The 23,245-nt window shown below is 42.1% G+C and overlaps 1 protein-coding gene across 1 annotated transcript in view; it reads right to left on the bottom strand.

Moving 5' to 3' along the window:
* The window catches only part of zfhx4 (zinc finger homeobox 4), a 79,216-nt gene that overhangs the window by 48,640 nt on the left and 7,331 nt on the right, over positions 1–23,245 (bottom strand). The window contains exons 2-5 of the mRNA XM_068343760.1: positions 7,901–10,433; positions 7,408–7,620; positions 6,811–7,102; positions 4,529–5,070 (exon numbers count right to left, since the gene is read on the bottom strand). Of these exons, the coding sequence (XP_068199861.1) occupies positions 4,529–5,070; positions 6,811–7,102; positions 7,408–7,620; positions 7,901–10,387 (3,534 nt within the window). The 5' untranslated portion in view covers positions 10,388–10,433. The remainder of the gene's footprint in view (positions 1–4,528; positions 5,071–6,810; positions 7,103–7,407; positions 7,621–7,900; positions 10,434–23,245) is intronic.

A 23,245-nucleotide genomic window follows, 5' to 3' on the forward strand; every position in this document is an offset into this window, starting at 1 on the left:
CTTTGTCTCACAAAGGAAATCCACCTTGCTAAAGAAGAAAAAAGAATAAACCTTCAGAGTCTGTAGGCTGTAACTAATTCACCATATAGTCTAGGGGTACAGAAAGGCAAATGAAAACTTGTTGGGCTATTATAAACATCAGATATGTTCATCAAACACACACACATACACAGTCTGGTTAAGACTGTAAAAATTGTCCGCAGGAACTGTGATGTTTAGGAAGTCCAGCCATTGAAATGTTTCTATCAAACACACAAAGCATCAGCCTACACACAAACACACCTAAACACACACCTGCTTTTATACTTTAATTAGCAGGCACCCTTCATCCCCCACCCCGGACCCCTTAAAGATTTCCATTGTCATCTCAACACAGGTGAAAGAAGAGACGATCTCCTAATCTCTTTGCCTCTTTGCCTCACAGATAGGAGAGAGAGAGAGAGAGAGAGAGAGAGAGAGAGAGAGAGAGAGAGAGAGAGACAGAGGGAGAGAGACAGAGAGAGAGGGAGAGAGAGAGACAGAGAGAGAGGGAGAGGGAGAGAGAGAGACAGAGAGAGAGGGAGAGAGACAGGGAGAGAGACAGGGAGAGAGAGAGAGAGAGAGAGAGAGAGAGAGAGAGAGAGAGAGAGAGAGAGAGGGAGAGAACTTTTCTTGGTGAGAACACTGAATTGAATTCAACCGTCTGTTCAGGTTTCAGCAGTGAACGCTCAGCAGCATCCGTTTCCATGACAGAAAATAAAAATCTGTATCTTGCAGTCAAGTAGCATCTAGTGTGAAGTGTCTGCAAACATTCCTTTTTCTGAAGGGAAAAACAACTGTCTGCAAGTGTGAGACAATGATGCAGTGATCAAGAGCCTGGAACAAGCAGACATGGGCTCAAGTGAAGTAACAGTAACTTGATAACCAAGACTACAATTGTGTGTGGGTGTGTTGCTATGAATGCGTGTTATGCCACAGCTATGTCTGCACATATACATTTATGGGTATGTCATAAACGGTGTCATGCATTTCAAATAGATTCAGTCTTTTCTGTTCTGGGAACCAGCACAATGGGTTTTTATGCAAATCTATTAGTGTCAAACCCCTCTCCATTTCCCCATCACACAAGACCCAATGACAGTCCAATAATTTGGGCTGCATATATATAGGTCCATTTGATTTTCAAATGAGAGTGGGCAGGGCTGACCCTTTCTAATAGCCAAGGCACAGTGGTAGATTTAATATCACAGATGTATAAGCACAGCCGTCCTCATCAGGGAGAGAGAGAAGGGGGGGAATTAAATGTGTGTGAGGGGGATGAGAAACAAAAGAAGTACTTTGGTTAATGAAAATAGGCAAACAACTAATAAAACATTAAAAAAGGATGAAAATAAAATAAGTGAAGACTCCCACATCTATTAACCCAGTCTCCTTTCCCTTTATTTCTCTTTCTCTTCTATCTCTCCTTCATCCCATCACTCCCGTTGTTTAATTCCCCCCACCACTCATTTTCCGGCCACGGCGTTGCCAAGAGAATCATGGGTAATGAGATGGCCTATCTGCAGCTCCCCAGGGGAGAGATAGAAAGAGAGAGAGGGGGAGAGAGAGAGAGAGGGAGAGAGGGAGAGTCAGAGACAAAACAAAGAGAACGGGTAAGATGGAGGGGGTGAGAGAGTTTGAGACAGAAAGAGACACTTTCTATCTCTGTTCTTATTCTCTGGATGTCCGATGAACAAAGAGCGCCATCTAAACGTCCTTTCCCTCCCTCCCTCCGTCTCTCCTTTTCTCCTTCCATCTCTAACAAGAAAAGTGCTCGGGGAAGAAATTAGAGGGGAAAAATAATAAAAATGAAAAACAGAGATATGGAAATGTTTGGTGGACCCAGAATGTCCATTTCTGCTCGACTTACGATGGAAACCTGGGCAGACAGAGGGGGTGGGATGGCGGTGGCTGAGGACAGTTTCAGAGTGATTCAGACAGCCATCTGAGAAACAGGTGCCATGGCCTATGAGACAGTGTGTCTGTATGCGTGTGTGTGTGTGTATGTGTGTGTGTGTGTGTGTGTACGTGTGTGGTCCTTGACCATGCCACATTGACCATGAACATTCTCAACTCCTAATGACCCAGAAGCCAGTGCAGCCCAGAACTTAACCTCAAAGCTCTGTGGGGACACACGCACACAAACACACATGTTCACTACAAGCTAAAACTCCCACTTAACCCTGCAGCACTTGTGAATGGCAATGACAGATTTACTCCTGTCTCCGTGTGTATTAGCGCCAGTGTTTGTTATTAAAAATCATAACGAAGCCATACATCATCATATTCAACACTAAGCCAAACACGATTCAGGCCAGCTATGGACATGCTACGCTACGACAACCTCTAATGCAGAGCTTACCTCACAGGCTGCTAGCACACGCTACATTAAAGCATCTTCCATTTTGTCATTTACACTGTTTCTAGGGGATAAAGACAGCTGAATTACTAGTGAACTGAGGTTGTATGCACTGTTTTAATTTCCATCTAGATCCGCATCCTGCTGATACAGTGGACAAACACCCCGTGGTGCAGTATTCTTTTAAAAATGTTGCAGATTTCCCATATTTCCTCTCTTGTAAGCAATGAGGCGTAGAGCTCCGCTCTTTCCATATAAGGCCTATGACTTCCTGCTCCACCTGCTGTGCCCTGGACACCAGATGACTCAATGTCCATGTGCTGCTAATGTCATTTCCCTCTCGCTGTTTCAAAGCCTTGAAAAAAAACAAGCACTTTTAAGCTCTCTACTCTCCTCAGAAGTACTCCATTGCTGCTACAAAGCAGCCATAAAAACTTCTGAATATGCTTTTTGTTTGCATCTTCAATGGTTTCCCATGCCATAAAGATATTCTCTGTTTCCAAAAAACCAGATGGTGAAGTCGTCAACACTCGGATCTTTTATGCGTCAGGCCAAACTACCTCCATCCCCATGTGCTTTTCACCTCTGCTAATACATAAAAGGAGAGGTGTTTCTCTAGTCAAATAAAGAATTTTTTTCTGCCTTTGCCTTGCCTCTCTATGCTTTCTCTCGCCCTCTCTCTGCTTTACTACCACATGTCCAAGGGTAAAATTGTGGGATTTCTGCCAGAAGCACTAAAAATGTCATCTGTGGAACAGATTTGTTGAGGCCAGTGGGGTAGGTGGGTGGGTAGATGAGGTACAGAGGTGTATGGGTGCACCGAGGGGGCATTGGGATGATCCTCGCTTGCCTCAGCTCACTAATGTTCGTGTGTGACTGAAAGGATAAGCCCTTTCATCACCAAACTTTCTTCGCAAGCTAAATACGGACCGTGTCAGAGACATGTTCATTATGTCAAATACCTCTTTGTTTCATTTGCTTTTACTATTTACACTGCGATTATGCCTCTAGGGTAAGTACATTTAATCAAAACTGATATAAATAGATTTCTTTTAATGATTAAATGGTTGAGAATGGACATTGTATCCTAGGAGACCTATCTGTCACCTATCAGTAGAACCTTATATTTAAACTCTTTAACAACTGATGTCTTTTCATTTAAGCCAAAGCGCTCATGCATGAAAACACACACACACACACACACACACACACACACACACACACACACACACACACACACACACACACACACACACACACACACACACACACACACACACACACACACAAAACACAATCACCTCATTCTGCCAAATGTACAGTAGTAAAGAAATCCTCATTAATGTAATGCACTTGATCCTGTCCTGTAGGTCAAGGCCTCAGAAATGTTACAGCATCCTATTAAACTGACAAACTAAATTACCTTAAATATATAGGAGAGGAGAAATCCTCCAAACTACGTCCATATTTGAACTTATTTGCAAAAAACTCTTCATAGTGTAAACAGTTTAATAAGTGACTTCTGAATTTAAATGAGTGTCTCATTGCTCTCCAAACATGACAACTTAAATCAGTATAACACACTTTTGCTACAGAAGAACGATGTTGATGTGAATGTAAATGATACAACATTGATGTATATAAATGTATAATTTCAGAAAAGTACATACTGCATACTTTAATCGAGATAGCAAATTCTTTAATTATCACAGAATTTTCTACAGCTGAAGGGACAGCTGGAGATAATCAAAACTTAGTAACACTTGAAACTCCCTAACAGAACATGACTTATGTGTAATTATCAGGGACAGTAGAGCATGTCATAAGCAGGACATGTATCCATATCTGATAGTAATCATCCCGGGTGCTCTAACAGTGACCTTTTTCCACTCATGTCTGCGTCCAAGTGACAATATGAATTTTTGTTCTAAATCTGATGTAAAATGAGTCATGTTCCTCTCAGTTAAGCACAATTACATCTGTTTTGTGCTCTAGGTTATACAATTTAAAGTCACTGTAAAAACAAAACAAAAAAACAATAACACATTCCAACAAAATTCTTTTCTTAATTATCTGAGATGATTATATTTTTAATTAAGGGATATTTGAAATTTATTTTGGACAACCCCAATCTGAGATGTGTGTTTTTACCTTGTATAGGCGGATGACAGTCTCATGCCTCTGGTTGGTCGTGTGTAGCCTCAGTTTATCCACACTGTTGCTGTAGTAGTCACAGGCATTGCACTTGAGGTGCACCGGGTTGCCGATGGCCACACACTTTAATCTCCACTGGTTGGCTTTGCCTCCCTCCTTGATGTGGGCCACCAGCTGGTGCTTCTGCATGTGCTTGTCTGTTTTGCAGTGCAGCTGAAAGTTGGCCTTAAGCTGCGTGTTGTAGTTGCAGAGCTTGCACTGGTAGACATCACCCACAACGCAGCGCCACTCCTCTTCAGGTAGAGAACGCTCAGCGTTGATGTGGGTGTTGAGGGCGTCCAGGCTGTCCGTAGAATAGCAGTTGCACACGGCACACTGGTAGAGGCGCAGCGAAGGATCGTTGATAGGTGGCGACAAGGTGGACAGGGCAGAGTCTGTTGAAGACATACCTCCCCTTCCACTTGAGGGCACAAGGGATAGGTCATCTGCCATCAGTTGACCACTGGCAAGACGCAACTCCGCCGATAGTTCACTATTCACTGTGAAGAAATTAGTAAGAAAGTGGGTTAGCCAGCAAATAGAAAAACAGAATGCATGAATAACAATGTTTAACTTCTCTAGCTATCATAAGCATATAACCAGACAGGGTGCACAATAAGAAGAATGGTGCAGGAAGACAAAACTAAGAATAAAGTGAGTGGCTGGCATACACAGGGAAAGAGGGCAGACAGAAAGAGAAAAGACTCTTTTAATGAAATTAAGTGTGAAGAGAAAAATGAGTTCTCTATGCAGGCCTTCGCTCACACAAAAGGATTTGATAAAATAAAGCCTCACAGAGGACTAGGGCTCCTTACAAAGTCTTGTCTATAAAAAAACCCTAATAGGATTGAATCAGGATCAATTACAATCATCCTTTTCAACTTGCTAACTCGCTCATCAGGTAGCTTTAATTACTGCTCTCAGCAAAAGAGGGCCAACAGTTTTAGGCCTCCAGGCTTTCTCACATCCACACATAGATTTGAAAAGCTGATCAATGCTTTACACTTGTTTTCTTTTTCTTCACCGCATCCACCCTAGGACAAAAAGCAGATCTGCCATTCACGCAAATGTAATTAACTCTTTTGTTTGATCCCTTCATTGTCTCTCTATGTATGCTCCCATGCTACCAAAGCTCATCTCGCTTCCTTTTTCAGATAATAGCTCGACACGCTGTTTGGGGTGCACAGGGGATTTAACAATCGTACATCATATGAAAAGAGAAAAAAAGAATGTTTAATCTAATATATATATATATATATATATATAAAGCAATTTAATAGGACTGCCTCAATTAGTGAATTTGAAAAGGATGTGTTTGTGTGTGTGAATTTGTGTGCCAGAATAAAAAAAAAACTTACTTGTAGGAAAAAATTTGAAAATTGGAATACACAGATGCATCGTAACATTTTTTTTTTTTACACATAAGGATGTGTATTCACACTTAATATAGGTACATTAATTTGTGTGTATGACTGTGGTAACTTCAATGCATAAATATCCCGCTCACACCATCTAAACCTATGCACAGCTGCACTCACTATGGGGAGCTGTGTGTTATCAGTGTAATTCACTGAGAGTACATCTGCTGGCTGGGCTGTGGGTGTGTAACACTGCGGGGTCATTGTTAAATCTCTCTCACTCCTACGGGAATCTGCTTCATGCTGTGTGAGAGTGTGTGTATGTGTGTACAAGTGTATGTGTGTGTTTGTGTGTGTGTGTGTGTGTTTGTGTGTGTGTGTCTGTGTGTGTTTCCTCCAGGGTGAGCAAAGGTGGGGTGGGGTGGGGTGTTTGTGTATGTGTGTGTGTGTGTGGGGGGGGGATTAAGCTGATTTAAGAAAATTACAAATGAAAGATTAAGAATAATTCTCATGTGGCATCTCATAATCATTTTTTAATCAGTGAGAGGGGTCAACAAAAGGAGACAATGATAGAGGGACAATATGAGAACAGCGATAAGAGGGAAGGAGAAAGAGGTGAGGTTGTGGCAAGAGGACTGAGGTAAAAAGGATTTCAGTGGAACAGAAGGTGAGGAGGTAAAGGAAAAGAAGGGTGATTAAGAACAATTCCCAGATGGTATCAGAAGTATGAGGGGGAAAAATAAGTGACAGATGAGCAGAAGGAACCATGCACAAATAATAAATACTTGACCAAATGAATTACTTTTTCCCCCTTTTTAATAAGGAAAAAATAAAGTAATACATAAAACAGCTGTACTCAATTTCAATTATGCTATAACTCACCTAGACCATATCCGAGAGCAGCCACCGTTGCAGGATCTAGCTGGAAGGGGCTAATCATCATTTGGGCATCAGGGCCGCTGCTGCCGGCTGGGTTCTCCAGGTTTACACCTGCCAGGCCCATGTTTTGTGCCAGATAGTATTGGTAAAGTTCCGCCTCTGCTGGGGACAGGTTTACGCGGTTTTGCCGGACATGGGTCATGTTCTGCTCCAGCAGCATTATGTTGTGCATGTGTTTCTCACTGGTCATGTGGATTCGCAAGTTCCGAGCAACGTTGGTTTCATAGTCACACACCTATTTGATGCAACGTGGGATATTTCAAATTTAATCATCATCATCATCATTATTATCATCATCATCATCATCATCAACACAATGATTAAAGCAATTTTTCTCCATTTCAAAATATATTATTTTTAATTTTACTAAAAAAGTTACAGTACATAAAATCTATATAATATTTCAAATTAGCATGACTTTTCTTCTGCTTCAATTGAATCTAGATTAATTACGTTTTATATCGATCAGAGGTCAGATGATGAGATGATGAAAGAATTGTGCAGACACCGAACAAATTGCTACCAAAGAGCTTTCATTACCTCACAGCGCCACGTGGGTTTCTGTTTAGGCTTGGCTGGTGAAAGAGCATTGCAGCCTCCACCAAGGCCGGCACTAGGCACAGGGTTGGTGTGGTTGTGGTTGAATTGTGCCTCGGTTCCACCATTCTGGAGTGTTTGTACATTGTTCAGATGCTTGTCTGACTGCATATGGATACTGAGATTGCCTTTGGTGGTGGTTGAGTAGTTGCATACCTGTAAGAGAAAAAAATAATATTCTCATGCACAATGGAGATTAAAATATTTATTTCAAAATATGTTTGATATCTGATGGATTATTTAATACATCACGTTTTGCTAATATTTTTGTATACACTGCATCTGATCCCAGTGATTTTTAATAAATCACATAAAATATAAAACCCCAACAAAGTAAATATAGTAAAAATGTTGACAATATCTTAATTTTTAAACTAAAAAAAATGAAATAAAACAAAACCTATACAGATTTTTAAAAAAAAACCATTGGACAGACCTCACAGCGAAAAGGCTTGTATCCACAGGTATAGCTCTCGCCTCTGGCTAAGCGAGGATGAGGCTGTCCTGTGCGGCAGTACACACACGATCCACCCGACTCTGGATGTTTCTCCTTCATGTGAGCATCCAACGTCTGCTGGTACTTGTAGTGCCAGTTACACTTGGGACACTTCAGCGTCTTGCAGGAGTTCCGTGAATGCATCATCGTCATGTGCCCTCCCAGTGACCGCGATGATCCCAAAACAGTGTCACATTTGGGGCACTCCACACCACTACCTGGGGAGCCTTCAGCTGGACCAGGGGTACCAGGTGTCCCCGGGGTTCCAGGCGTACTGGCATTTCCTGCGTGTTGAAGTAGTGGTCCAGGACTCTCATCATCTCTGCGCACTATCATCATGTCCAGTGGGTGGGAAGATGGTGACGATCCATCCCGCCCTGTCAGTGCTTCACTGGTTGAGTCGTTGCTGCTATCCCGCTCTCTAGCAGCTACCAGAGCAGTGGACAGATGGCTCTTTTCCATCTCCAGCTTCTCACACACAGGCATAGAGGAAGAGGAGGTGGATGCAGGGCCTTTACTGTCACTGTTAAACTTAAGCACATTGTTGGAAAGAAGGGAAATACTTTGGTTTAAGAGAGGGAAATCTTTGCTACTGGTGCTGCCAGCCTGTTGGCCTGTCATTGCCACAGTTATGGCCTGTTCCTCTTCGTCATCTGCCTCCATTTCTACTCCAACACTGTTGGAGTAAGTATCGTCATCCTGCTCTGGACTTTCACCGCCCACTGAACCGGGCTCCTGGTTGATGGGTGTGAACTGGCTTAAGTCTGGCCCATTGGGTTGCAAAGTGCATGTTTCCCTAACGTGGCCCTTGCAGTCACTATCAGAGTTCCTGCATTCCATGTTGCCACCAGTGGCAGCAGCAGCAGAACTCCCGGTGGGGGTTCTGTGGGCACCAGCCCCTCCCCCGAGGTTTGGGTTGGTCTCAGCCTTTGGCATGGTTTGGGTTCTGTGGGTTTGGTCATTGGGGGAGCTGCTGGCACTGCCCTTCAGGAAGGCAAAACCTGCCTGAAGGGAATCGGCATTCTCACCAGTATTGTGGAGAGCATTCCACAAACCACGGAGCCCCGTGTCTGGCCCGAGAAAATTGGCAGGTGTGGGAAAGAAGGGTAGCCCAGAGTTGGGGGGTTTTTTTGGTTCCAGAAAGCTTATAAGAGGTTCTTTGTCCTTGCCGATGCCCTGGATGATGGCGGAGACATGCTTGTTACTCAGCAGCTTCTGCTCCGGATCATTCAGGGTCATACGGTGGTCATGGACAGCATGTGTCACGAAAGAACGACTGTAGCCAAAAGACAGCTTGCACAGGAAACACATCAGCACAGGCTTCAGCCGCCCATCAGCCACACAGCCCTCAAACTTGGACAAGTCCACATTGTTGGGGACATCTTTGGACACACAGGAGTTTTTGGCTGCACCATCCGCCTTCAGATAGTCTTTGTCATTCTTGTGGCGGAGGTCATAGACACGGAAACTGTGCAACACAGGACCAGTGCCCGCCAGCCCTCCAGCTGAGGTATTTTGGAAGGAGGGGTGGTCGGTCACTAAGGATTTACTTCCCAAGGATGAGGCGATGTGGAAGGTGTTGATGATCTGGGGGTAGAAGGACATGGGTGCAGCGGGCTGGTCCCCCCCTTGGCTCAGGCCACTATGGCCACTGCTGACTTGGGCATTGGGGAAGTTCTGGGGGGACAGAAGTCCCCTGAAGTGGAGAGACCCAGAGAGCCCCCCCTGTTTGCCACACTGCTCTTTGGAGTCCTCAAGGATGAAGGCAGAGCCATCGGGCTGATAGATGATCTCGCTGCACAGGTTCTCCACATCACTGTCCTCTTCCATCTCCATTTCACTGTTCATTTCTCTTACCTCTGCAGCACCCAACTCTTGCTCCCCTTCATCTTCACTCTCCTCTCCTACCATCTCTTCAATGTCCTCACCCTCCTCGTGACCTCCAGTGGTATGCATGCGGGCATTGGGGCAGTGGTGCTCCATGTATTTTTGTAAACTGGAGAAGGAACTAGAACATTCGTTGCAAGGGATCTCCTTTGCCGGTGCCACAGGGGATGTGGCAGGGGCAGAACAGTCCGAACCCAAAGCTGCTCCTCCTACTACTCCTGGTAAAGTCCCAGTAACACTTACTTTGTTACTGGTAGTAAAGCTTTCTCTCCGACCCTGTTCAGCTACAGGGTTGGTGGTTGCACTGACAGTGGTGGGGGTAGCAGTGGACCTCAGCGGGCTCACAGTGGGCTCTCCAATGCCATTCTCCGGCTCTCCAATGGTGGCAGGCAACAATTGGTTGTTGTTGACGTTGTTGCTGTTGGCAACATTGCTCTCCATGGCGACAATGGAGTTGTCCTCAGCAGCAGCGTCCAGCCTCTGGCCACCATGTTCCTGCTGCCGTGATGGCACCATAGGGGGAGAGTCACAAGTTGCCATGATGACCACTACATAGGGATCTCATCTCATCCAACCTAACAGGGACCTGAGTAGCAAAGAAAAGTAAACAACTTAATCAGTGTTTGTGTAAAAAGAATTAAATTTTAGATGATTAGAAAACAAGTCTACTCTTATTCAAATTACGAATTACTGTCAACCCAAATTCAACCTATACTTTCCTGTTATAAGCATCATCTGGATAACATTGGTTGTTTCACAAGACAACAGTGATTAAGGTATTACCTCTGTGAATATACATTTATAAAAGGAACCACATTTTTCTGCTGCTCTTCTGCTAACAATTAACCCGATATGTTGAGCAGCTAGCATCGGAAAATGGAGAAATACAACATTAACTTGCTTGTCACAACCACAAAAATAAAACACACTCAAACAACAAAACTGCTTTTTTTTGCCACATTGCCTGAAGGTAGGAAACAAAAGAAAATAGGTAAACATAAATGACATGGAAGCAGGGAGTTAATGGGAATAACCTAATTGTTTGGTAAACAGACTTGATCAACACACCACTGTGCAACAGTGGAAGTAGTGAATCCACTGTTTTATCCTGTCTGCCAGTGTTTGCTGAAAGATAATACAACTACCTGGTTTTGCTTTGGGTATTACAGAACAGGAGCAACAAATGGGTCTCAGTAAAGTTAATTAAAAAATATATGTGGATATGCTAGCATCTTGCTTTAAGAAGAAAGTTAACTGGAGTTCAAGGAGTCTTGAAACACTGGATAAATCAGTCTTGGCATGTTCTTACCAGTCAGGAGTTGCTAATTAGGCTGCACTTATTAACCTATTAATGCTCTGAATGAAAGACTGGAACTCAGTGTGGAAAAGAAAAGCAAGAATCTGCCTATAATCATATGACCATACTTGAACATGTAGAAAAGTAGAACACTACATTTTAAACATATATAGGAACAATAAATAAAAGAAAGACACACAAAACATGATAAATGGTGCTTAGAATACCAGTAAGAAGTTATCAATCTTGGGTTGCTGCCATCTTTCAAACCTCCACTACTTTAATCTCTTGGCATTTCCAAACCAGGCACAAATACTATGTAGAAAAAGGAGTGGACAAAAATAAAGAAAGAAGAGAGGAAGGACGGAACTACAATCTTTAAAGTAAAGTTTCTTTTCTATATTAATATACTTATCACTTGGCTAAATGCAACAAATGGGAACTACAGTAGCTGAGCATACCCATGTTTTTTCATTTGTTACAGTACCAGCGCCTTTCAGATGCTTGCGTGTAAATGAGCTGGCATTAAAAGAAAGCTTTAAAGAGCCATGTTAACCTTTAACCCAATCCACCTGCTGCTTAACTCTCCCTCTCTTTTTTCTAGACTCCCTCTCTCCCACAACAAGGCTACAAAGCAATTAGAGGATTAATCCGCAACAATCCAGGGCTAAACAAAGCCAGTGGGAGGGACAATAAAAGCGTGAGGAATGAAATCAAACGTGTGTGAGTATGTTTGCGGGTGCATGCGTGTGCACATGCTATAATCAGGTCTAATCTGACATATCCCATAGATGATTCCATGGAGACTAGTGATAGATTAAAAGAGAAATTATGTTTTCACTCTCTGTGTCTCACTCAATTTTTGACTCTATTTTTGGAGATTAAAGAAAACATTTACAAGCAGCAGGAAATTGTTTAGTGCTTATCTGTTAAGCATGAGTGTAGCAAAAAAAAAAAGAGGCAGATGTAAATGACAAACCTGCCAAATACGCATGCTGTAGGTATGTACAGTCACACATGGTATTTATTACTGTGAGCAACACTGACTCTTACCAACGTCACCTTTACTGTCCTGATATGCAACTCCACCCAACTTTTTAAAAAAAAATACAATAACACAACCTTCCAAACAACTAAATTGCAACTGATTCCACTATTAACAAATCATTATTCAGTATACTGACATAGTACCAAGACAGCAACCTTGACATCTACTGTCAAACAGTTAGTATATTTATTTTTTCCACTAATGTCCCCCTTACTAAGGCTTGTGTTAAATGTGATTGAGGGTAAAGCTGTTCAGAAGCAGGGAGTTTGAGAGCCAATGCGACACGTACGATAGGATTTACTACTTGTCAGTGGTGTCATTTCACTTCTTATTTCATTGGGGAGCAACCCCTTTGAATTGTGGCTCGGACATAAAACACTGCAGTTTATGAATTATGCATCTCCTAACACTTTAAGTATGGAATTATGTCTTATGGATGAGCTAATATGTTAAGCACTTGGCACTGACATATCACCCCTAATGCTTCAGGTTCGCAGCTGTTTTACATGTGTGCTTCAACAATTATGCTGCTGTCCATTAATTTGCTATCTTTGGTTCTCATTGAAGCTATATATTTTCCCACCCACATCATATACATTTTCTTTTTTATATCTATTTGTAGAAATGTGCATATTACAGTGACAGGGGGGACTTGGAAAACCAAGAAAACACAACTATAAATACAGTGACTATGAATTGCTTGTTTAGTACAAGTATGGTGGGATAAAAATAAAGCTTTATGGTGCCTATTACGTGGGGAGTCAAAAGAAGGACTCTTTTTTTCAAAGGATCGGATGCCAGATTTTACACAAAACATTTAAGTCTTGAATTTTCAACAGCCTCTCTAAGGGAAATGAAGTCAGTCTGATTGACTTACTATTTCTTAATTTTGCTTAAATAGATAAAGAGCCGATGAAATGTCTGATCATTCAATCAAACAAATACATTTACCTTTCTGAACTTCCAAAAATCCCTTTGGATAGACATGGATCGACAGCTCTTTAAAGATTAATTATCAGAAATTTCTTTTGCAGTAATAAATTGAGGTAAAAGCTATCTTCCATGCCTGATTTTGTTTCGCTTCATTCCCCAGGCTTTGCACCTTTCACAGCAGTAGCGCCCAATGCTGCTTCTTTTAAGACAGATCATGTTACTGCTAGCTAAGGAACCTTCCTTGCTCTCTGCCCCCCAGGGCTGCCTTCGCTCTGCTAACCAACCGGAGTGCTTTCATTCGAGAGAGAGCAAAGCATAGACAAATTCATAGAGAGAAGGAAAGAGAGACAGAGAGAGAGAGATGGAGAAAGAGAGAGAGACAGCGAAGCCCACTTTTTTTCCACACTGCAAAAACAGTTCCCCTCTTTTAACAGCAGAACAAAGGAGATGGCCTGAGCTGCTCCAACCACTGTTTATTAATTAAGCACGTCCCCTTGCTTTCACGTGCATGCACTCAGATACAGTTTCTCTCTCTCTCTTTTTCTCTCTCTTTCACATGCACGCACAAACACACACACTAAGGTCATTAAAGTGGCAGATCAGATCCAGTCTGAGGCAAATAATGGCCCAGGAATGCCTGTTTTGGACTCTGCTAGTTCTGATGGAAGAAGGGGGCTAAGAGACTCCTTGCCCTATTGTTTTTCTCCCTCCCCTCTTTCTCCCCTCCATCTCTCCATCTGCTTTTCAGTATTACCTCAAGAGACAGAGGCAGCCTAAAGAGGGGATTTCTCCACTTTTTTTTTCATTTTTTAACTTTTTTTTCTTCTTCTGCCTCCTGCAAATTTCAATAGAAGTGAGAGACCAGACATGATCACCATCAAAGATGTTCCTTAAAATATGAAGTTGCTGCATGAAAAGCTAACACATTGGGCCCAAACTGTGACTGCAAGCAGTCATATTAAAATTCCAAATTATACATGAAGTGTTATAACAATATGTCCTCTGTGCAGACCTGACGTACTGAGCTCCTGATGATGTCACCGTTCTTGCTTTTGTTCTGTCAGACTATCATGCATTAGTCAGAGATGCAGCTTGTTAAATAACAAACCTGTAATTTCAGTGTTACCGCACTGTCGTCTTTGTTTTCCTTGGAATCCGCTAGGTTCAAATTCTTCACCATTAACAATCCTATAGTTTAATGTAATGGCAGACAGCACTGTTAATGCTGCTGTGAATATTTATACTGTAAGTTCTGCAAACACTGAAATTCATTTGATATGTCCTTCGGGATACTCATCTGACTTTTAAAATGGTTATTTTCCATCTACTTGTCAAACATTTTGGATGCATATGTGCCATTAACTGGAGAAATTAAATGCGGAGTGAATCTTTAAGGTGATCCATGCATGAAAGCTAACAAAGTCAAACAACAAAGTCAGAAGACAGCATGAGACTACAGCTATGTGTCCATTCCTTGAGGTCTCATGGAAGGTCATCCCTCTCTCAGCATGTGGCCTCTCAGTCTAACACCAAATCTTCTATCAAAATGTCACCAAGCGTTAGCCAAAGACAAAGGCGAAGGGCACTGTGAAAACCCCTGCATCCATCTCCCACTGTCAGTGTCATGAAAAGGCCTACTCTTCTCTAATTAGACCTGTTTATTTGTTGCCATGCAGAAATGGAGGGATAAAAAATGGAGTGGATGAATGAGGAGGGGAATTATCTCCTTCTTCACAATGCGAGAGAGGCTTTGGCTGCCACCAAAGAGCGCTGATGCATGCGCACAAAAACACATTCGCACACATGCAGCCACCAAATACAGCCTAATGCTCTGTGTTTAAAGTCTTTAAAGAAAGGACAAAAGGGAAAAATTGCAATAAGAATGAGATGTGGATGGCTTTTGTGTGACCAAATATTTTTCATCTTCTTTACTTCTTAGCCTCAAACAGGCTTTTCGTGCAGACCTTGTATTGTTGCCTGAAGGTGTAATATTAGACGGCAGATGTAGTAGATCTCTTCAATGTCCTCCACACCCTTTTCTGTCCACCAGTCCCTCTTGCGCTGTGTCTCCCTTGTGAGCAAAGGCCTTCATTATCAAAAGACACCTTATCATTATTGCAAGGCGCAGCCCAGACACCTAAAGCAAGCGCCACTCCACTTAGCACAGGACTCTTGTTTGACAAATTAACTACTCCCAGAAAATGCCTTTTAGCAAATCAAAATCAAAATGAATCCCGAAGCAATGATCTCTGTCTGGAGAAGGGAGCAAAGAAAAGGGTTCAAAAAAGGAGTGGATCGGGATAATGAGGACAAACGTTGGAGATGGAAGTTACTCTTTTTTTTTTTCTTTTCTAGGAGCAGGTATGCAGGTTCTACCCCTCAGGACGATGACAAGTAAATTGGTCTCACTGGCTGCTCAGGTAACATACACCGAACTGCCTTCGGCTCCTTGCCTAAAATTTCACTATCTCACACACACACATACAAAACTCTGGAAATGATCAACAACATGTGAGAGTCATAGGAAACAAAATAATTTTAAAAATCCCTCAATCATGCACTTTGTTGACCAAGAAAAAACAAATAATGAGGCCCAGAGCCAGGTTTGCTTTTTTTTTTTTCCTCTCAGGGCAAGAATCATATCGCCCAAACCACAGATGGGTCCCAAAATCTGATTCAGGATCAGATTACACAAGCTCCTATCCTAGCTTCAATCAGGACGAGGTTAAAACATCTATCACGTCCTCTAGTCTCTGCTCAGAAGCAACCTCACAGACTCCAGGATATCCTATTCAATTTAGCCGAGTTAAATTTATTTCTGTTAAGTTGTTTTTCATTATGATAATTTCAATGTGCCTCTTAGGTCAATGCCAGTCATTACATGTCGCTGGCGGAGTTTGATGAAGACAAAGTTTATTCGTTTAGAGACAGCTCTGAATGGATTTATCATTTTTACAAATGGACTTTAGGCTGACGCAGTCCAGTCTAAATATACTCACAAGTACTGCGCCTTTGAAGAGGCAACATTTCAAACTTAACTAAAAGTGAGACATGAAAATAAACAGTCAAACACTACTGGGTCATAGTCACCACTTACAGCCCTTGCTAAAGATTTTTCCAGCATCAAAGGCAGAGCTAATCTACATAGCTAATACTTCCATTTTTTTTTCCTCCCCTTCCTTGAACTCAAAACAGCCCAGACTGAGGGGAGAGAAAAAAAGGGGAGATTTTTCTTTTGCTGGCAATCTGGAAACACTCTCTAGTTAATTAGGGTTGATTGGAAATGAACCACACAAACAAAGGGCAGCCTATGCCCTGACCATTATGACTGTGCACGCGTGCGTACACGTGCACAGGGGGATACTATAACAACCTTAGAAGTGCATGCTTGTAGAAGCTCCACTCTCTAGCCTCTCTCTTTACCCCCTGCACCTCTACCCCCAGATTAAGGGAATGCACCGTCAAAGAATGTGTGACGACCTCCTCTGCCACGGAGCAAAAACTTCCAGACCCTGACGCCACAAAAGGCAAGAAGGTAATTAAGTTTGAAAGAATAGAAGCTCTGCCACAAACAATGCACCAGTGTCCATGGGGACGGATTGGAGGGGTTGGGAGGTGATGGTGTGTGTATATGTGTGTGTGCGTATTAAGAGGGGGGGAGGCAGAAAAGCCATTAACATTCAGTGGCCGGGTGAGAGAGAGGAAGGAGGGCAAAGGGGAATGAGGATGGCATTCTCTCACTCCGTGCTTCTGCCTGCCTTTCTCTATCGCAGCACGACTTGTCTGTTCATTCTTTTTATTTATCTCTCTTCTTTTCATTCTTTCTCAATCGCCCACACATCTGGTTTTGGACGTCAAATCCCTCCCCCCTTCCCATAAACACCCCCCCCCCTCCCCAACAACACTACAACCGCTTGCCAATGCTCTTTCTGGCCCTTTTGCTCTTCCTTATTGTCTCTGGTTTTAAGCAAGGGGTGCCCCTTCCCAAGGATAGACACAAAGACTAATACACAACATTGCTCTTTTTTCAGCCCCACCTCTCTGTTATCCATTTTCCAAGGCTAAGTCTAAAATCTTAAATATTATGAAGCTTGGAGACAAAGTCGGAAATACTCCCACCTGAGAATGGTACGAACAAACTGGATTACCAGGTATACACACCTACACACACACACACACAGAAACAGACACACACACAACATACAAATGCAAAAACATACACATGGCGCTTTCATTTTTTTTGCCACATCTCCACTAAAGTGGCTAAACTTAATTAGTAAAGAACGTAATTCTATTTACAGACTCATAAAACACACACACGCATACACACAAACACACACACACACACACACACACACACACACACACACACACACAAAACTCGCACAGTATAAGCAAAGTGTCCCTCTCCCACGTGGTTGGAGCTAAGAAAGAAGTATTCATTGCTCCTGCAAGAGTGTCAGTCTGTGTGTGTGTGTGTGTGTGTGTGTGTGTGTGTGTGTGTGTGTGTGTGTGTGTGTGTGTGTGTGTGTGTGTGTGTGTGTGTGTGTGTGTGTGTGTGTGTGTGTGTGTGTGTGTGTGTGTGTGTGTGTGTTTGTGTTCGGACAGTGGAAAGATCATGAGACACATTTACGTCAGATGAGTGAATCAGAAAAACCACTGCTAATTTCACTAAGCGGTTTTTTTGATGAAGGGAGGATGAGAACTTGAAAGGCAGGGAGACAGACAGTGACAACAAAAGGTAAGTATGCAAGAGATGGCTGAGCAAAACCAAAACTGTGTGTGTGTGTCTGCTTATCTACAGTCCGGTACTTTTTCTCTGCAGTTGAGGAATGCAAGTTGCCGACTAATTGAGGTTTTCGCAGCGCTGTGTGTTTATCTACCTCGCTTTGTCTCTGCATCTCACCAGAGATGTGGATTAGAGCTAAAATAATGACTGCTTAATCCTTGATTTGCCTGTGCTAAATAAATATTAATCTAGCCTTCTCATCATGCTCTTGCAGCATACAACGTACACAATATGAAAGGGTTTAGATGTTACATAAATCACTGCCTTATCCAATGGATGAGGCAGACACATGACACTATACACACTCACACACACACGCACACACACACACACACGCACACACACACACACACGCACACACACACCTCCTCTTTGCAATAACATGGCCAGTAGATGGGGGATGTGCTGGGTGGGATTACTTGCCAGGCGAAATTGATAATCTACAAAATATGAAGCCTTTAAAAAAAGTTTCTAAAATGCTTGTTTTCTATTGGAGTGCGTCGATGCACATAATGTTCACACCATAGCAGCTAGAAAACAAATATCACTCACTGGTGTCGATGTAGGCCTCTCTCTTTCTATAGCTCGACTTCTCAGCAGGTTTGATGAGAAAAATACTGCTGGGAAGATGAAAAATTGAAGCAAGTGTTGCTCCTGCTCTCTCTCTCTCTCTCTCTCTCTCTCTCTCTCTCTCTCTCTCTCTCAATCACACACACACAGATACACACACACACAAACACACACACACACACACACGCACACATATTTAAGTTGACAAGGCCATGGTAGTACAGCACAGAAGAGGTTAAGCAAACACTGTCCACGTCAGTCAGGGATAGCACACACTCAGACAGACACAGAGAGCAGTCTCTGACGCAGGCATTTCACATCGACCTGGCAAAGATAAATGGACGGTTTTACTGTATAAACTACCATGAGCCTCTGATTCTCAGCTTCTTTTGAGCTGTAAAATATAGTGCTTGTAAAACAACTTGTATATATAACTTAAAAACAAAAAACAGACCATCATATCATTGATATGTCCCTCATCATAGGAAATTCTCTACACAAAGGGATTTTCCAGCACTGAATTCCGTTTTGTAAGAGCAGAGAGCTCGTCAGATATTTCGGAACCTATTATTACATACTCCTAACTAATGTGGCAACTCCTGCTACATGTTGCCGGAAAATAATTCCTTTTTAAGAAGGGAAAATAAATGTCACAAATGCTTTCCCATTTGATGAAAGATGCCTATTAATATCAAGTGACCACAAAATATGCTGGCAGTACAGCTAATGATAGGATGGTGTGTATTACTCAATGCCGTGTACCACAGCAATGTGGCTTCTGGTCCTCCCAAATGCTAGTTATTAGTCTATTATGGTTTGAACAGGTAGGGACATCTATTGTGTGTTTGAAGGCAACTAATTCCTATTTGGTTAATTTGTGTTTATCTGTCAATTACCCTGTTGAATGAAGAGAAGAAAAGCAAAATATTGGGATGGAATGGAAAAGAATGAAATGAGAAGAGAAGAGAAGAGAAGAGAAGAGAAGAGAAGAGAAGAGAAGAGAAGAGAAGAGAAGAGAAGAGAAGAGAAGAGAAGAGAAGAGAAGAGAAGAGAAGAGAAGGGAAGACGTGATAGCATTATGAAGACAACCTGCAAACTGTACAGATATTTCTTGGGTATGGCAACCAAACGTTCCAGTTCTTTTCAAGAGGGAACAATAAAGTTTAAAGTTCAAACCCCCACTGTTTTCTAAAGACGGTACTCGGCAGGACCCTAGCCCTGTTATTATCTTCATAAACATAATCATAGGGCAGGTATCCTGGCTGACGCCACAAACTATGTGCCCCGTGCTTAAACATCTCCCAAGCACTTCTTTGACACGCCACAAAAAGACCATTAACGTCTCAAACATTTCAGCAGGAAAAATGTGCAGCCCTTGCATAAGAAATTGCACAAATGAACATGCATTTAGCCACATTTGTGTACAGAGATGGGAGAAGGCATAAATGGTCTATGGAAAATCACAAGTGCACACATACCTTTTGGCTTTCCAAGAGCTCAAATGCTCGTGACAGGTCTAATTTCTGGACCCAGGGAATTACTAATTAACTTAAGCTTTTGGCTCTCTATTTAATTAGAGAGGTCTCCAAATGAACTTTAGACCAAAGCCATTTGCTTTTTAAACAAATCCCCTTTTTCTGACAGCTGTTGCGAGTTTGCCCTCTTCTCACAAAAACCACAAGGAACACACAGTTGTTTTTTAAGCCATTGTACACTCTTTTTCTGGTTACCGGGGAAGTGAAGAAAGAGATTCAGGGGATGAACAATAGAGTTGAAAAGTGTATATTTTAATTGAATTTCACTACAAACAAACAACTGTCAGCTGTAATTAGAATGGCTTTGGATTGTCGCTACAATATTCCTTTATCAAATAAACACCATGTCACGCAAATCCAAGGCAGGCCTGCTCAAAGCGAACCGAGAAGAAATGGGCCCATTACCTTACTGTTCACTGCAGGAAATAACCGCTATTAGATATAACGACACAAAAACATATTAAAAGCCAACATGTAAGATTAAAAAAAGACTTTACACGGTGTACTTACTGCTAAATGAAATAAGGATCTCCCCCTTGCATTTCTTCTCTGTAGGTGTGTGTGTGTGTGTGTGTGTGTGTGTGCGTGCGTGTGTGTGTGTGTTGCATCGCCCTTAATGTGACAACCAGAGGACCGTGGAGGTCATTGACAGGGCAACTGAGGACCAGAGTCAGCAATCTCTCCCTCATTCTCATGGTCTCTCAAGCACACACATGCACTCACAGATTATTCTAATGGCAAGCCACAATCAAATGGATGTATCACCTTATTTTTTTTAAAATTATAGATAATATGAAGTAGTTATTCCATGCGCCTGTGCTCTTTGCTTTTACTCCTACAATATTAGAAGGAGGTATAAGGAGTGTCTCTAACTAGACAAAGCGAATACTTGACAATCCATCACCACATCTTGACACTTGTTTAGGTATTGTGTTAAAGGAGAAGTCCATTCTTTAGCCATACTTTGCTTTTTTAACAACTCCTCCAAAGCTCTCCTATATCTGCTCATCTATGCTGGGATGAAACACGACAAAGCTCCCCTCTTTATTTAGTCTAGGGGCAGAGAGCTGATACATCAGTGAAACCGCTGACAAAAACCGACTCTGTTAATACCTACAATTTCATATACAAGAACATTCCTATGCCTCCTCTGCTCTTCTTCTTTACTGTCACAGAATTTTTTTATTTTTTTTTTTCATTTTAAAAGCAAATAATTAAAAATTATTCCATGGCTGGTGCCAAGGTGGAAAAACGGAGGCCGGGGTTGTGAGGGATAGTGTTGGCTGAAGTCTCCTCGGGGGAGCTGTGGAGACACATGCTTGCTTGCTGTATTAGATCAGACTGAATCCTTCATTGGAAAAGGAAAAAAAATATTTTTGCGTTGCTTAAATATCACACTTTCCCACTAAATAATAATAATAATAATAATAATAATAATTATTATTATTATTATTATTATTATTATTATTATTATCTTTATCTGATTTGGACTTAATTCCTTGGTAAATTCGTCTCATCGCTCATTACACTGTTTGTTTAAGCCCACAAGTCATGCATAATGAATTAGCCACTTATTCCCTGACGAGCCCTGCAAATGGCCTTGATATCCACATGCTATTGCCTTCAGGAATACAATATGCCAATCATGTTGAATATGAGATTTACAGACAAACACAAGCACGTGTAGATACTGACACGCACACAAACACAGACACACACAAATCATATGCACCAACAGAGAAAGGAAAGAGAGATTTCTTTGAAATTCCACAGATCTACGCTATCGTTCTCACACATTTCTCTATTTTTCCTTGGGGTCTATTAGTGAGCAGAAGTCCTGTGACTAGCCTCTCTGCCTTTTCAATTCCCACCTTTGTCTTTAGCCAACGAGGAACAGAGTGTATCATTTGTCATGAGATGTCTTGTGCTATTGTGGTGAATCTTTTCTCAAACCTGGAGAAACTTAGTCATCCATCTACTTTTTTTTCCCCCCTCCTAGCTCAGCATTCATCTTTTCAACTTCTATTTGGATGAGGTAGTTGCGCATTTTCATGATTTGATTTTTTTTTACCTCGCCGGCTTTTATAGCAATGAAAATATTTCTGAGAGAAATCAATAAAATGTGGCATATAACATTTTGTACCGTGCATTATTTTGCTGGTAAATACAAGAGGGACAAATCTTTCTAAAACAAAAGGCTGCCGAATGTTTTGTTGGACATGTAAGATGAAGACCTTGAGGCACTCAAATAGACCTGAAGGGTCCTTTTATATTACCTGCATTAAAGACTACAGAGGACAAGCAATGTCACAGCTTAGAAGGTAACTGCAGCTTCAAATCTACAACACAATGAACAAAAATAAAGGAGCGTAGTTACACATAAGACTAAGACTTTACAAATATCACTGATGGAAGAGCATTCACCTGGTCCAGTCTCTGCTCTCCCCTCCCCTACCAGACTGCCGTGCTTCAGAAAAAAAAAAAAAAAAGAAAATCCAAAGATGCAAATGAGAGATGAGAGAGAAGCACCATAGAGCATGAAACAGTGACACCAACAGAGATCCACACAGAAAGCAAGTCAGTCGGGCAACAAGAGAAAGAGTGAGGCTTCATTTTTTTTTACCAGTCCCGAGAATCATGGCCACCCTAAGGGCCCACAGGACCTCAGATCAAACAGAAAGGGCCTGCAAGCACACAGCCTCAATTGTTCTTTCCCCACCCTATGAAATCCCCCCACTTCCACTTTGAAATGAATAGAATAAACATATTATTCTAAATGAAATACCGGACTCATGTTTTTTCCATAGCTAATATCCTGTATGAGATGGCCGGTGCAAAATAGGCAGGAAAGCCTGAGAACGGGATGGAGCACAGAGGGAAGAGGAAAAATCCCCCTCTTTCTTTTTTTCCCTTAAGAAACTGAGGAAAACTTGGCAAGATGAGACAGAGAGAGAGTCAGACAGACATAGAGCAATGAGAGAGAGAGTTGGGGGGTAGTTGCAGAGAGCGAGAGTGGCGGGGGTGTAAAGCAATCCTGACTGGCGCGGGACCAACAGAAACAAAAACATTTAGATAACCGCGCTCAATAATGAACGATTTCAATGAGGACAAAAATTACATTTCCTACAGATAACATGCCCCCTTCCCATAACAGAGCTAAAAGAGCCCTGAAACCATGTCACGCTCAACAGTGGTGCACTGGCGTATTATGTTTAGGGGAGGGTTG

This window comes from Antennarius striatus, chromosome 20, assembly GCF_040054535.1.
Source record: "Antennarius striatus isolate MH-2024 chromosome 20, ASM4005453v1, whole genome shotgun sequence".
Classification (NCBI taxonomy): domain Eukaryota; kingdom Metazoa; phylum Chordata; class Actinopteri; order Lophiiformes; family Antennariidae; genus Antennarius; species Antennarius striatus.